The 13,712-nt window shown below is 53.4% G+C and overlaps 5 protein-coding genes across 5 annotated transcripts; 2 read left to right on the forward strand and 3 right to left on the reverse strand.

Annotated features, from left to right (window-relative positions):
• Window positions 1–392: 392 nt before the first annotated feature.
• BO88DRAFT_318385 (uncharacterized protein) lies at window positions 393–3,726 on the reverse strand (the record flags this gene model as incomplete). The annotated part of the gene is made up of 2 exons (XM_025702462.1): window positions 393–981; window positions 1,040–3,726. Coding segments are annotated over 2 exons (3,276 nt in total), but the record flags the coding sequence as incomplete, so codon positions are not given.
• Window positions 3,727–4,114: 388 nt separating this feature from the next.
• Window positions 4,115–6,728, reverse strand: BO88DRAFT_404237 (RNA polymerase-associated protein). The gene is made up of 4 exons (XM_025706562.1): window positions 6,168–6,728; window positions 5,337–6,076; window positions 5,144–5,283; window positions 4,115–5,094 (listed from the first exon to the last, which is right to left on the reverse strand). The coding sequence occupies exons 1-4, from the start codon at window positions 6,380–6,382 to the stop codon at window positions 4,375–4,377; spliced, it is 1,815 nt and encodes a 604-aa protein (XP_025563680.1). The 5' UTR covers window positions 6,383–6,728; the 3' UTR covers window positions 4,115–4,374.
• Window positions 6,729–6,955: 227 nt separating this feature from the next.
• On the forward strand, window positions 6,956–7,720 carry BO88DRAFT_434780 (demethoxyubiquinone hydroxylase family protein; the record flags this gene model as incomplete). The annotated part of the gene is made up of 1 exon (XM_025709494.1): window positions 6,956–7,720. One exon carries the CDS (start codon window positions 6,956–6,958, stop codon window positions 7,718–7,720), a length of 765 nt encoding a protein of 254 aa, XP_025563681.1.
• Window positions 7,721–7,829: 109 nt separating this feature from the next.
• Window positions 7,830–8,925, reverse strand: ltpA (tyrosine protein phosphatase LTP1). The gene is made up of 2 exons (XM_025702346.1): window positions 8,567–8,925; window positions 7,830–8,505 (listed from the first exon to the last, which is right to left on the reverse strand). Exons 1-2 carry the CDS (start codon window positions 8,634–8,636, stop codon window positions 7,940–7,942), a joined length of 636 nt encoding a protein of 211 aa, XP_025563682.1. The 5' UTR covers window positions 8,637–8,925; the 3' UTR covers window positions 7,830–7,939.
• A 1,892-nt stretch (window positions 8,926–10,817) lies between these two features.
• chsA (chitin synthase class I) lies at window positions 10,818–13,710 on the forward strand (the record flags this gene model as incomplete). The annotated part of the gene is made up of 5 exons (XM_025708166.1): window positions 10,818–10,955; window positions 11,016–12,650; window positions 12,691–13,098; window positions 13,146–13,643; window positions 13,696–13,710. 5 exons carry the CDS (start codon window positions 10,818–10,820, stop codon window positions 13,708–13,710), a joined length of 2,694 nt encoding a protein of 897 aa, XP_025563683.1.
• Window positions 13,711–13,712: the final 2 nt, after the last annotated feature.

A 13,712-nucleotide genomic window follows, 5' to 3' on the forward strand; every position in this document is an offset into this window, starting at 1 on the left:
ATACTTCCAATCGAGGTAGAAGACCCCGTAGACGAAGCCGTAGTTCTCCGAACGAGTGGCGGGGGCCGCGCGAAGCCAGAAAGTTCTGCCGCGCCGGAACTGCCCGAGTGGAATGCCATTCTGTTTCCGCCGGGTGCTGTGGCTCCGCTGGAATTGGCGGTGGTGGTGGAGGAATTGGTGTTGGCTGAGTTGGAGGATGCTTGGCGGAGGAGGGCGAGGCGGTCGACGACGGGGCCGCGGGTGCGGCGTGGGTGTTGGCGTTGGGAGGGCGGGAGGGGTTGTTGTTCCTTTGGTTGGGGTTCTTGGGCGCCGTCTTGGGTTTGGGCTTGTTGGTGGGTGGTGGAGAGGGGATCGTCGCCGTCTTCGTCTGTGTCGTTTTCCATGTCCATATCGTCCATGTCGATGGATGCGTCCTCGTGGAAGGAGTCGTATTCGTGTGTTTCCGTGAGGAAGGATAGAGTTTCGCGGATTTCTGCTAGTGTTGCGGGTTTCTTGGACATTGCGGAGACGGGTTTGGTGCGGCGGAGGTGTGGTGGGGGACGTGGTGGGAGGGATCGGGGATCGGATGGGTCGGTGGTGTGGTCGAGGGGGCGTTTGCGGTTGTTGGTGGTGGTGTCGTTGGGTTGGGGTGTGGTGTTATTGTCTTGCGAGGATGGGTCGTCGGTTTGGGTTGATTCTTGTGGCTCGTCGAGGAAGTCGAATCCCACATCATCGTCGTCGTCATCGCGGTCTTCGACGGCGCGGAAGAATGCTGCTTTCTTGGGGTTTTCGGCGATTTCACCGATCTTCTCGTCGGCCAGGAGGGCTTTGCGCATGCGGGCGAACTCGCGCTGTTTCTCGCGCCGACGGGCGAGGAGCTCGTCGTCTGAGTCGTCGAGGTCGAATTCGTCATCGGCGTTGCGACGGCGGCGGAGGGCGCCTGTTGTGATGTCTTTGAGCAGTTTGGCGACTTGTTTTTCGTCGTTGGTGCGTTGGTGGAGACTGGTATGTCATTGTTAGTTTCTGAAGGGGTATAGGGCTGGGTTTGGGGGAAGCTTACGCATTCAGGGCCGCCAGCTGTTTCTCGTCGACGGTCTCGCCGCTGTTGTCGTTGATCATTTGTCTGTCGTAGGCGTTCTCGGCTTCGTCGTCGTCCTCGTCGCTGGCGCCTCCTAGACCGGCGTATTCATCGTCCGACTCTTCGGCTGCTTCTTCGACAATTTCCTTGGCTTTGCTCTTCTTGCGGTCGAAGGGCACAGCGGGCTTCTTGGTTGCCTTCTTCATTACGTCGAAGGCACTGGCGTCGATTTCAAAGTCGCCCTCGTTCCCGTTCTCTTCTTGCTCTTCGATCATGGAGAGGTCGGCTGTCCTTCCGCGCTTGAGCTGCTTCATTCTGCGGGCCGGGGCTGGAGATCCATCTTGGTTGTCGCGGTTGATGACAACGGTGTCGATGGTTGACTGGGGAGTTCCAAGGAAGCGCTTGTTAGGGTCGAAGGGCGAGAAGACGAACCCGGCATCCTGAGTAGGATCTGGCATTTCGGAGAGCTGGGTCGATCGCGGAGCAGGAGACTCGGAGATTCGTGAATCAGACTGTGCGTAGCCCGCCAGCAGATCGACAGACCCCTTTCTTGGCTCTTGACTGTCTCTGATGATCGTCTGCGAGTCGGACGCTTGACGGTCTTCAACCATAGGATCTGGGTCAGGAGCAGAATAAGGAATCGTAGAACCACTTTGCACATTATCCTGGTGGCTGCCAGAGATTGTGCCGGCAAAGGCCTGCGTCAAACTCATCAAATTGCTGGAGCTCTGTGTCGGAAGTTGTGGCCGCTCAACGGAACGTGTAGTAGGTGTAACGATGGATTTCGCAGGCGTCTTTGGATCGGTCTCCTCATCGTCATCGTCGTCGTCGTCGAGGACAACTCTGGTAGGCCGCTTCCGCCTCTGCGTTGGCGCATCGTTCTCATCGACCGACATGGTTTCCGTCTGGTCATCTTCCGATTCATCGCCTTCACCCGCTTCGGAATCGACAAGTCCGTCTTCACCGGCAGGCTTATCTTCTTCGTTCTCTTCCTCATCCTCATCCTCGGCTTCTTCCTCAGAACCAGAGTAGTCCCAGTCTTCGTCATCCTCTTCGGCACCCTTGGCCGCTTTTCGTTCTATCTTGGCGATATCTTCAGCCTCTTTCCGGGCCTTCTCAACGAGATTCTCGAGCTCATCCTCCATGGCGGCGCGCTCTTCGGCTGTCTCGATATGGATACCCTTAGCTTTCAGTTCCTCGATTCTCTCCTGCCTTTCCCTTGCAGCTTGTTGCTTCGCCTTCAACAGTACCGTGGCGGACAATTGAGCAGGGTGCATGGCGGATTTGCGTGTAGGAGACGTAATGTGCGCCAGGGCTTTCAGCTTCATCATAGACGCCGGCTCCTGAGCCTTTCTGGCGGGGACATTCTCGAACGCTGCAATACGTCGACACTTGGCGGGGGAGGTGACAATCTCGAGCTCACTGTCCGAGTCATCCTTCTGTTGCCGGGCGACCTCCTCGCGCGTGAGACGCACGCGAACAGGTGGGCCCGTTAATTCCTTTCTCTCCTTCTTGGAAGGTGTCTTTCCAGGTTGCGTGGTATGCGCTTCATCGATCTCCATCCTCGCTACAACAGGTTGTTCAGGCTGTGGGCGTGGATTCTCAAGAATATCCTCCAACGGACGGAATTCGGTCTCTGCCTCTTTCCCCAAACCCTCGCCGGCTTCCTTCTCGACCGGCTCGAGGACAGGCGACGTACGTGGTGTCTCCTTTTCCTTCTGCGCCTCAGCATCAGACGAGTTCAACGAATCAGCAGTCGTCGACGAGTTTTCCCCGGACGCCCCAGGCGCAGTTCGCTCATCAGTCTTGACCGCATTAAACCGAGCAAAAAAGCTCTCTTTCGTAATCTTCTTCTTCGTCTGAGCCTGATGCGCCAACTGCATATTACGACTCATCCGCTGCGTCTCGCGATTCATCTCCTCGAGAGCCTTCTTGCTCGCCTTTCTTGCAGGACGCGACGCCTGTTGCGTCAACTTCCGTCCAGATCCACTTTCCCCCTCGCTCTCACTACCAGACAGAATCTCCGAACTGAACTGTTCTTGTTGCTTGGCTCTCGCCGCCCTCTTCTCAGCCTCGGCCTTCTCCTTCTCCTCTCTCTCCTTGCGCTTCTGAGCAACTAACGCCAGGAATCGAGAATTAGCCTTTGGCTGCGCCTTTTCCTCATTACCCGACCCTGCTTCATCCTCATCAGAGACAAACAAAGGCGACTCCGAGCGCGCCGGAGACGGCGCCCGATCCCGCTCATCCATCTCAAGCTCCGAAACCAAGTCAGTAGTATTCCTCCCTCTCCTCCTCGGTCCAGCCGTAGGAAGATCATCCTCATCCTCATCCTCATCATCCATAACCACATCATCATCATCTTTCTTCTCCGTCCGCAACGTCTTCGAGACCCGTTCAAAGGCCGTCTGCCCCTCAGACTGATTCTGAGTCTGGCCCTGTAACCGTGCAGCCATGCGCCCCTTCGGCATGACAATATCCTCATCATCTTCCGAGTCGTCATCGTCCGAGTCGGCTGTAGGCTGTGTGGAGATAGTGCTGTGTTTCAACGCATTACTGAGCGTAGTGGTAGATCGATCGGGTTTTCGTTGTGCTGGTACATTTTCTGATTCGGAGTCGCTGTCAAAGGCTGCCATCATGGCTTTGATCTTTCGTCCGGGCGTGAGCATCATGTTGTTGTCGTCGGCGGCGGCGTCGGGGGAGTTTGCGCGAGACGCGGTGCGCGTCGTGCGCGGTGTGGAGGGCGTGGATGACATTTTGTGATTGAGATTGGGGTATCTTTTGGGTTGAGTGTAGGTATTAGTTTGGTGTATTGGTAGAGGTCATGTCTATGGGTATTTTGGATTATGAATTCGAGGTCAATGGAGATGTGCACGGTGGTGTGTCCACAGTGGGAGGAATGCAAGGGCGGAGAATCTACGGGGGTGGTAATTACTAGTCGGGATAGTGGAATATAGTAAGTAATGGACGCGCCGCGCACGCGTTGCTATCACACGTGATCGGCCGATAAGCCGCGTTATCGGCCACAATCTACGAACGAGTATTGCGGAGGTATAGAAGCTGCGAAGAAAAGCGTAGATTTGTACAACTGGTGAAGCCAATTCATAAAGGTGCTTTATTCTTATCGTACAGCGCCCATGATATGTGTCTCGTTACGCCAATAAACACCGCCCCCTGGAATCCGACGCTGTCTCAAATGCTTCCCGAATAACAAAATCGTGCCATTTCCATCAGAAGCCGTCGGCAAGATCGCATATGCTGTATGTAGGATGCTAGTGGTGTGCTAGATGTGTCCAAATTTTTTTTTCCTTCATCCAAGATCAAATTTCAATGTCGAGCTCCAAATCCAAGGCCGCAATGTTTTCATCATCCATGTTCCGGTGCCGGATGGAGGCAACGCCACTTTTGCTGGTTTTCTTCTGAGATCCCGCCGGGGTACCGCTGGCCGGTGTGCTCGCTTTAGACGGTGTCTCCGAGGCAGTATTCTCTTGGCTCGCGTTATTCTCAGCGGGGGTGCCGTTGCCATTGACGTCGTAATGAGTCCGCGCTTGGGTTCTAACGCGCATGAACGGGTTGTGGGCGGCTTCTCCACGAGCAACAGCTGCAGCCGCTTTACGGCTGGCCTTGCGCTCTTCTATCTGCGCCCGGCGCACGTTCTCGATATTGAGCTTCTGGTTGCGTATGTTCAGCTCAGCAAGGCGTTCATGTTCCGAGGGCTTGTCCACTCGCGGCTTGGGATGGCTGCCAACTGCGAGCTTCGGTGTCGCCATGCTGGCCAACTCAGCCTCCAGCCGCTCCATTTCCGCATCATCGCCAGCTTCTCGAGCAAGCTTCAGCTGCTTCTCGATATCCACGCGTTTGAAGAACTTGTACTTCGTATCCAACGAGCCTTGCTTGCGTAGCTTCTCGTTCAATTCCTCGTTGGTGAACTTGTGGTTCAGCAACCGATTGATATCCGTGACTTTGTGGGCAACCATTGACTTTGTAGCCATCTTGCAGTCTTCGACGGCCATGGTTTGACGATACCGGTTGAACTCCGCCTACAGTGTATCAGTATATGCTAACACAAAGACGTGCGAAGTAGCTTACCTCTGTAAACGGAGAGTCGGAGCATGCAACAAAAGGAAACTCGCGCTCAGCCTTTCCATGTGCTAATACAGCATATTGATTCGTCACGAAAGACCGGCCATTTTGGCCCTCCATCGCATAAGGCTTTCCCTCGGAAAATCCTGAACAAGTCAGCGACAAATAATTCAACGAGAATGTAGGGAAGTTGCCTTACTCTTAATCAAGCAAAGACGATACTCGTTCTGACCGGTCTCACGGTTCGGCCCAATATTAACACGGGCATAGCAGCCGGAGATCGCGTCATCAAACCCAGGATAGAAGCAGACCTGGGCAAAGTTACTCCGACCCACCCGAGTACGTTGGATATCCCGCAATTCAGCGGGCGGATCGTCTTTCGGAGGCGACGGTGAGCGCTCCCTGTCATCCCATTCAACTTCACTCTCGCCTTCTGCGTCTTCGTCGGAAATCCGGTCATCGCGAGAACGGGCCTTCTCCTTGACCGGTTCACGACGGCGGAGCTCGTCACGCTTCCCCTTCTGCTCTCGTTGCCGCTTGTAGGCTTCAATAGCATCGGAGGTCTCTCCCACCTTACGGCCACCAAGCGTCATCTTCTGACGCGAACTCTTGCGGTTGCCCTCATCCAGATTTGCCACACTGGCCTTTCGTTTGTTCTTTTTCGCTTTGCGGGCTTCCTCGCGCTCACGGGAAGCCAGAAGACGACGGAGAGCAAGATCTTGATTATGACGATCAACCTCCTGCGCACGCTCGGAGAGGAGCTGCTCTCGTTGAATCTCGGGCATCGCCATGATTTCCTCCTTGTCCTTAGCAGAGTAGTATAGTTTCTCGTAAGGGAAGATAGGGCCTTCATCTTCAGCCTCAGGGGCTGAGCCTTCGGAATCCGATCCTGAATCCGATTCGGACATGCTAGCAGAGTCGAGCGATTCAGCAGCGGACCTATAGAGAGTACTATATTAGCCGAGACTGCGAGTCGCAGTGATGACCACAAAAAGCGGCATCGCAAACACGCGTGGCAAACAATACATACAGTTCGCCATCCTCTTCATCCTCGTTTCTTCTCGACTTCCGGCCCCGTTTCACGGTCCTAGCAGTGCCTTTGCGACCCATAGCTGATGCGTCGGGAGACTGAGGGGATGATGATCGACTGCGAGATTGGACTCTCTCCTTGGCAGGGGGGGATGCTTCCTCGTCGGAGGAGTCTCCCGCAAGAGCGAGGAGCTCGGCATCGAGGTCGTCAGCCATAGTGAATGATGGTAGAGGTTGCCTTGAAATTCAGGTCCTAGTAACACCAGTAACAAGGCAAGCGGCGCTAGACTGCTCAGGGAAGGAAGCCGCCAGCAGGAAAATGGATGGCTTCCAGGGTAACAGATGCCAGCTGAACCGCAGTCGCGCCGATTGAAAAGGGAGTTAGGTGGCCAGAGAGCGCTGACTCGGACGGGGTCGCTCTATAATAATAGTGGTGAACACTCTCACAGACTAGTATTAATAGGGTCGCGTATCGAAATAAAGAACGGAGGAGGCAGTGAAGCAGTGAATCGTGTTGGGGGCGGTGTGGTGAAGGCGAAGGTGGTTTGAGAAGTGAAAGAGCAGAGCCGGGAAGTGAAAAGAAGCGATTGGAGCGATTCTCGACGCTCGTTCATGACGTTCCGGTCCAGGGATGGCGTGCCAAGGCGTGTAAGCGCGCGGCTGCGGCTTATCGATCGGGTTGGACCACCTCGGAACTCATGGCTGCTGCTGGCATTCCTCCGCGGCCTTAGACCTCGCCCTGAAGCTTGAACAGCCTTCCAATCGACCATTGGATATTTTATCTTTACCATGAAGGCCCTCAGCTTGCTCCGAAGGGCTCCGCTTGCCCCTTCCCTTCGGCCATCACCTCCCGCCGTCCTCGACTTTCTCGCGCCTTCCACGTTACAAACCTGTCGCCAGTACAATTCTACAGCTACACGGCAGTCCGCAGCGAATCCCTCCGTGTCACAGCAGACATCTGGATCATCGAAACCGAAATATGTCCTTAATCAGCAACAGCGCGAGTTTCTCGACCGAGCCCTCCGCGTCAACCAAGCCGGCGAGCTAGCGGCCACCTTGATCTACACGGCGCAAACACCACAAGTCGTGCGCTCTCATCCTCACCTACGGCCGTTGATGAAACACATGTACGATCAGGAAGCCGGGCACTTTGACACGTTTAACCATCTCATTGCGAAACACCGAGTACGACCGACGGCCATGTATCCGGTATGGGAGGTCGCAGCAACGTTCCTGGGCTGGTCTACCGGAATGATGGGACGTGAGGCAGCAATGGCCTGCACGGAAGCTGTAGAAACCGAGATTGGGTCTCACTATAATGATCAAGTGCGGGAGATCCTGTCCTGGAAGGCGGAGGCTGAAAGTCGGGGAGAAGAGTTGGATGAAGAACTGGAAGAAATGCTGGCAACTTTCCGACGAATCCGCGATGAGGAGCTGGAACATCTGGACCATGCTGTCGAAAACGACGCGAAGGAAGCCCGTCCGTACGATCCGCTGGTCAATGTCATCCGCTACGGGTGCAAGGCAGCCATCAAAATCAGCGAACGGGTGTGAGCACACTATGGGAAGCCTAAAGCAAAAGGGTCAAATGTGTAAATGTACGATAAAAGCTGTACTATTATTATCTTGGTGTGTCACACTTATATAACCTCATGTAAAGGCCTGACTATTCGCTCAGCGAGTCTATAACTGGGTATATACAACCAAACGCGCCAAATGCTTCTATCGCACAGCGCACTCTATGAAAGCCAAACTCTCTAAAGCCCCATCAACTTAATTCTCAGACTCCGAGCCCTGGTTCTTTTCCAGATATTCCAGGAAACTCTTCGAGAACCGCGTCACCTGCTGGTAGACCTCCTCGAAGCCGTTAACCCCACCATAGTAGGGATCCTGAACAACCTCACCTCCGCCGACGCGCTCGTGCACGACACCACCAGTACCGAAGTCGCCGAACAGACGGACCTCCGCAACCTTGGCGCCTGCTTCCCCGCTCGCGGCAAGGGATGCCGCAGTCGCTGCCCGGGTACCCTTGGTGCCACGCGATGCGGGGCCAGACTTGTTCATAGATGCCAGAACCGACTCGCGAACATCCAACAGATCGCGCAGGTTATATTTGTCCATCGCGAGGAGGTAGTCAAAGTCGAGGAAGTCCTGCTTGGTGACTTTGCGGGCGGCATGGTTGTAATTACGGATGTTGTGGCGACGGAGCGTGGACATGGTGCGAGAATCAGGATCTTCGCCGGCGTGGTAGGCACCTGTGCCGGCAGAATCGATTTCATTGATTAGAGAATGGGAGGCTGCGACGTTGCGGAAAACCCCTTCTGCCATGGGAGAACGGCCTGGGTGGTTGGGTTAGCTTGCGGTGCAGTTCACGATAATGCGGGGAGACCCAGGACGTACAGATGTTGCCGAGACAGACGAAGAGGACATTGACTTGCCGGCCAGCGGGGGTGGAGTCTGTGACGGTCATTGTGATTATAGGCTTTTAGAGTGTCTATTGAGAAATCTATGGCTCGAATGAATGATGAATGAGTGCTCAGTGAATGTAAAGAAAGTTTGATTGAATAGTGGTGATTGATTATTGATGGTGGCGGGGATTCCGCGCAGAATCTTTATCGATAGCGGAGGGCGGTAGTCCGTGCCTGATTCCTGAGGCGACGGCGCATTGTGATTATGTTGCGACACATTCCTCCCACATCCAGTTTGACTCTGGCTTTCCTCTGTCTTGGTGCATATTTGTCTGCATATGCAGTCTAATGCGCGCTAAAATATAGACAGACGTGTCGTGAATGAACTACAAAAGTTTAGTAGAGACGAGCTAGCACAACAGCTATATATGCCACAAAAAAAGCGCCGCGTCTGAAAATGGGAAAGTCACATACTATCAGTTTTCCGGCGTGTTGAAAGTATATTGAGTCGAATTGATTGTTCACAGAGACCTAACTGTGCTAGTTTGTATGCAAACGCGCAGATATCGTACTTAATTCTGGCTGCCTAAGAATATTAGCGCACCGGTAATCTACTATTGATTACACAATAGTACGAAGCACAGGAACATTTAGGCAGCATCTACAAGGTGATCAAGCATTGCGATATTTCCGCGTATTTGTGCCGTCGAAGGCAAATAACATGCCTTGTCAATCCACCATAATCACAGTGCACTTGAAATCCACAGTATAGTCTAACCAGACTATTCTTAGTCCGATGAATTTAAGGTGAGACCCTCCGCCGACTATGACGTCGCGCAGGGCTGTATGATCCGAGATGCAACCAGGCAGCTGCTTTTTTTCCACCCCATCAGAGACAGCCAAGCTGACTGCAGGATATAAAAAGAACATGAACCGTAAGGGCGACCATTGAACCCTGTTGTCTAACGTGTTCAACGCGCACAATGTCGGACACCGCCACGCAGCCCGTGGCAGTGACACTTGAGGGCCGATCAGCTGTTGGCCCAGTGATAGAAGTGGAGATCCGATGAGCCATGGAGCCAAAACTCAGTATCCATGGGTGTTTGGGCGGATTGTTTCAGGGGAAGAACAGTCGGACAATTGTGTTGTGAGGTTCCAGTGGGACTCAGGTACTTCATGAAAATTGATAGCATATAGTCCATCAATCCATAGCACGATAACTAGAATCAATCATGCGATAGATAGCAAAGCCGCAGAGTGCCTCGTGGGTGCCTGTAGAAAGGCGAGTGGAGACTCACATTCTTTTGTTATGATTATGACCCCCAACTTCGGTCGGGATGACCCAATAAAGGCAAGTCAAAGTGCGAATCCACTTCACTAGACTCTTCAATCTATCCCAATCTGCTCGTCGTCATTGATCGTCCCCGCGGTTCCTTGGTCAACGGGCTTCAACTTTTTCCACCCTCAATCCTGCAATGTTGTGTTAGGTATTGGTTAAATCAAATATTAGTGTTCCTGTCCGTGGCGCTGCGGCGACGAGGCCGAACCGCCGTCACGAGCAAAGCCCACGGCCCAAAAAAAGCTGTCGTCTGCCAAAAGATCGGTTCAACCATTCTTTCTTTCTGACATCCTAAACCCCCGTTGATTACTTTGATTATTCTTCATTTCCCCCTCTTCCTTCTTCTGTCCCGTCCGTCCCTGATTTTCCCCATAAATCAGTCTCGCCTATCAGAATCTGAAACTCCCGCCAGCGACGGAGCCTCTGCGCTATCGCAGCGACCTGAACGCTCGTCGATTCCCACATTCCACCAGTCCCTCCTGGCGCAAACTCCAATCTCGATTTCCCCCCTAAGCCAGGAATTCACAAAGGGGGCTGGTCTATTGGAACGCTTAATTGTCCGACGCACTATCGGCCATTATGTCCTATAATCGCTTGGGTAGGTTCTTAATTATTACTCCGCTGCTGGTCTACTTGGGACAGCTTGCGCGGCCGTGACTTGTCGCGCATTCTCTCCCTTCTCCGCATCAATTTCCCTCCTGAAACCCTAGTGTCGGGAGCGAGCCTTACTATACAAGGGAAATTGCTCGTATCTGCATGCGAGAGCTACAGACCTTTTGTGTCTGTTGTGCTGTCATTGTCGCACCGCCATTTCATTTTCAATTGCGCATCCCGCATAGGGCGTTTATACTGACCGTCGAGTGCAGGAGACCCCTACGGGGAGGAAGAGAGTCACACTCCCATGATGAATCCTCACCATCTCGATGCTCGATCCCCGTCACCGGGCCGGCCATTAAACGCCTACCAGCTGTCGGATAATCCCTATGCGCCTCGCGAACACCTGGAGATGCCCTCCAGCGATCGGCTGGCAGAACAACCAACGGTACGGATATTCTTGGAGCTGTGGATGATGATGATGCTAATTGCCATGCTCCTGAACTAGTATTCGGTCGAGAGACTCCCAAACTCTTATGGTCATAACGAACTCTACGAAGATCACCACCCTCATGCCTACCCTGGTTACGAATACTCCCTTGACCCAGAAGCGCATCATGACGCTTACTATACCCAACCTTACCAGCCGGCGGTAACGCCGCATGAAGACTATGACTTGGGGCAATATCCCGAGCATCAACAATCATATACCGATGATCGGGTCCCTATCCTGCAACCAGACAACCCATTCGGGCCGGATCCGTATGCCGATGAGTATGAAGAGGAGCCTACAATCGCACCTACGCCTAGTCCGGCGCCAGTTCGTCGATGGAAGACCGTCAAGGAGGTGCAGCTCTTCAACGGTAACCTCGTGCTGGATTGCCCAATTGCGCCCGCCCTGCTCAGTCAGGTCCCTCACGCCGAACCCCCGGGTCGAGATGAGTTCACGCACATGCGTTATTCTGCCGCCACGTGCGATCCGGCCGACTTCTTCGAAGAGCGTTTTACTCTGCGTCAGAAGCTTTTTGCCAAACCTCGACACACGGAGCTTTTCATCGCGGTCACCATGTACAATGAGGATGATTTTCTCTTCGCTAGGACGATGATTGGTGTGTTCAAGAACATTGAGTACATGTGCTCCAGGACATCAAGCAAGACGTGGGGCAAAGATGCATGGAAGAAGATTGTGGTGTGTGTCATCAGCGATGGTCGTGCGAAGATCAATCCGCGCACGCGCGCTGTCCTGGCTGGTTTGGGATGCTATCAGGATGGTATTGCCAAGCAGCAAGTCAACGGCAAGGATGTCACAGCACATATCTATGAATACACCACGCAGGTGGGACTAGAATTGAAGGGAGGCCAGGTTAGCCTCAAGCCTCGGTCTGGTTGCCCCGTCCAGATGATCTTCTGTTTGAAGGAAAAGAACCAGAAGAAGATCAACTCGCACCGTTGGTTCTTCCAGGCATTTGGACGCGTGCTGGATCCGAACATCTGTGTTTTGTTGGACGCGGGTACGCGGCCTGGAAAGGACTCGATCTACCATCTATGGAAGGCCTTCGATGTTGACCCGATGTGTGGAGGTGCTTGTGGTGAGATCAAGGTCATGTTGTCGCATGGAAAGAAGTTGCTCAACCCGCTGGTTGCGGGGCAGAACTTCGAGTACAAGCTCAGTAACATCCTCGATAAGCCGCTGGAGTCGGCATTCGGTTTCATTACTGTCCTTCCGGGTGCCTTCTCTGCGTACCGATACGTCGCGCTGCAGAATGACAAGAACGGACAAGGTCCGCTGGAACGGTATTTCCTGGGAGAGAAGATGCATGGTGCCAATGCCGGTATTTTCACGGCAAACATGTACCTGGCCGAGGATCGTATTCTTTGCTTCGAGATTGTGTCGAAGCGCAACTGCCGCTGGCTGCTACGATACGTTAAGTCGGCCAATGGTGAAACCGATGTCCCAGACCGGATGGCCGAATTTATCCTTCAACGTCGTCGTTGGCTCAACGGTAGTTTCTTCGCTGCAGTTTATGCCATTGCGCACTTCTGGCAGATCTGGCGAAGCGACCATAGCTTTATGCGGAAGTTCATGCTGTTCATCGAGTTCATCTATCAGACCATCAACATGCTGTTCGCGTGGTTTGGCATTGTAAGTAGCTTCTCACTTTCAGGCAAAACGTCACTAACAGACACAGGGCAATTTCTTCCTGGTCTTCCACATCCTTACAGAGTACCTGGGCGATGACGACCTGCTGGGCACAGTTGGTAAAGTGCTCGGCGTGGTATTCGAATGGCTCTACCTCGCGACCTTGGTAACTTGCTTTGTTCTGGCGCTTGGTAACCGACCTGGTGGATCGAACAAATTCTATATGACGATGGTCTATTTCTGGATTGGCATCATGATATACCTGGCATTCGCAGCGGTTTTCGTGACCGTAAAGTCGATTCAATCACAAGTGCAGGAAAGCGGCTTCACCTTTTCGGATCTTTTCACGAACTACCAGTTCTTCTCGATTATCGTCTCGCTCGGCTCTACCTATGTGATGTGGTTCCTCGCCTCATTCATCTTCATGGACCCTTGGCACATGTTTACCTCCGTAAGTATCTCAGCACTGCCGATGCCACTATCTTCTAACCCAAACAGTTCATCCAATACATTCTCCTCACTCCGACCTACATCAACGTGCTCAACATCTACGCCTTCTGTAACACCCACGACATCACATGGGGTACAAAGGGAGACGACAAGGCAGAGAAACTGCCGTCTGCAAACCTGAAGCCCGGCGGCAAGGTCGACGTCAACATTCCCCAGGACGACGGCGATCTGAACGCACAATATGAAGCCGAATTGGCTAAATTCGCATCGAAGCCACCCAAGGAAGAGAACACCGTCTCCGAGGAAGACCGCCAGGCCGACTATTACAAGGGATTCCGCAGTGCGGTCGTGTTAGTGTGGGTGTTTTGCAACTTTGCCCTGGCCGCGGTAGTACTCAGCGCGGCTGGTCTGGAGGAGTTCAGCAGCGACCAAGAGACGACGGAGAACACGCGAGCCACCATTTACATGGCGGTGGTGCTGTGGAGTGTGGCGGGATTGTCACTTTTCAAGTTCATGGGAGCAATGTGGTTCTTAACTGTGCGGATGGTAAGTTTGCCAGAATCTGACGGTGTGAATTTTGCTAATGAGGGTTTACTAGTTCCGCGGTGTTTAATC

The sequence above is a fragment of the Aspergillus vadensis genome, assembly GCF_003184925.1.
Source record: "Aspergillus vadensis CBS 113365 unplaced genomic scaffold BO88scaffold_9, whole genome shotgun sequence".
NCBI classification, from domain to species: Eukaryota; Fungi; Ascomycota; class Eurotiomycetes; order Eurotiales; family Aspergillaceae; genus Aspergillus; species Aspergillus vadensis.

Bases quoted from the DNA above. Each gene is read 5' to 3' on its own strand.
- BO88DRAFT_404237 (XM_025706562.1), bottom strand. From the start codon at position 6,382: ATGGCTGACGACCTCGATGCCGAGCTCCTCGCTCTTGCGGGAGACTCC. The intron at 5,284-5,336 runs GTAAGGCAACTT...TGACTTGTTCAG, and splicing joins TCGTCTTTGCTTGATTAAGA to GATTTTCCGAGGGAAAGCCT. The intron at 5,095-5,143 runs GTAAGCTACTTC...GATACACTGTAG, and splicing joins CCGACTCTCCGTTTACAGAG to GCGGAGTTCAACCGGTATCG.
- ltpA (XM_025702346.1), bottom strand. From the start codon at position 8,636: ATGACCGTCACAGACTCCACCCCCGCTGGCCGGCAAGTCAATGTCCTC. The intron at 8,506-8,566 runs GTACGTCCTGGG...CCAACCACCCAG, and splicing joins CGTCTGTCTCGGCAACATCT to GCCGTTCTCCCATGGCAGAA.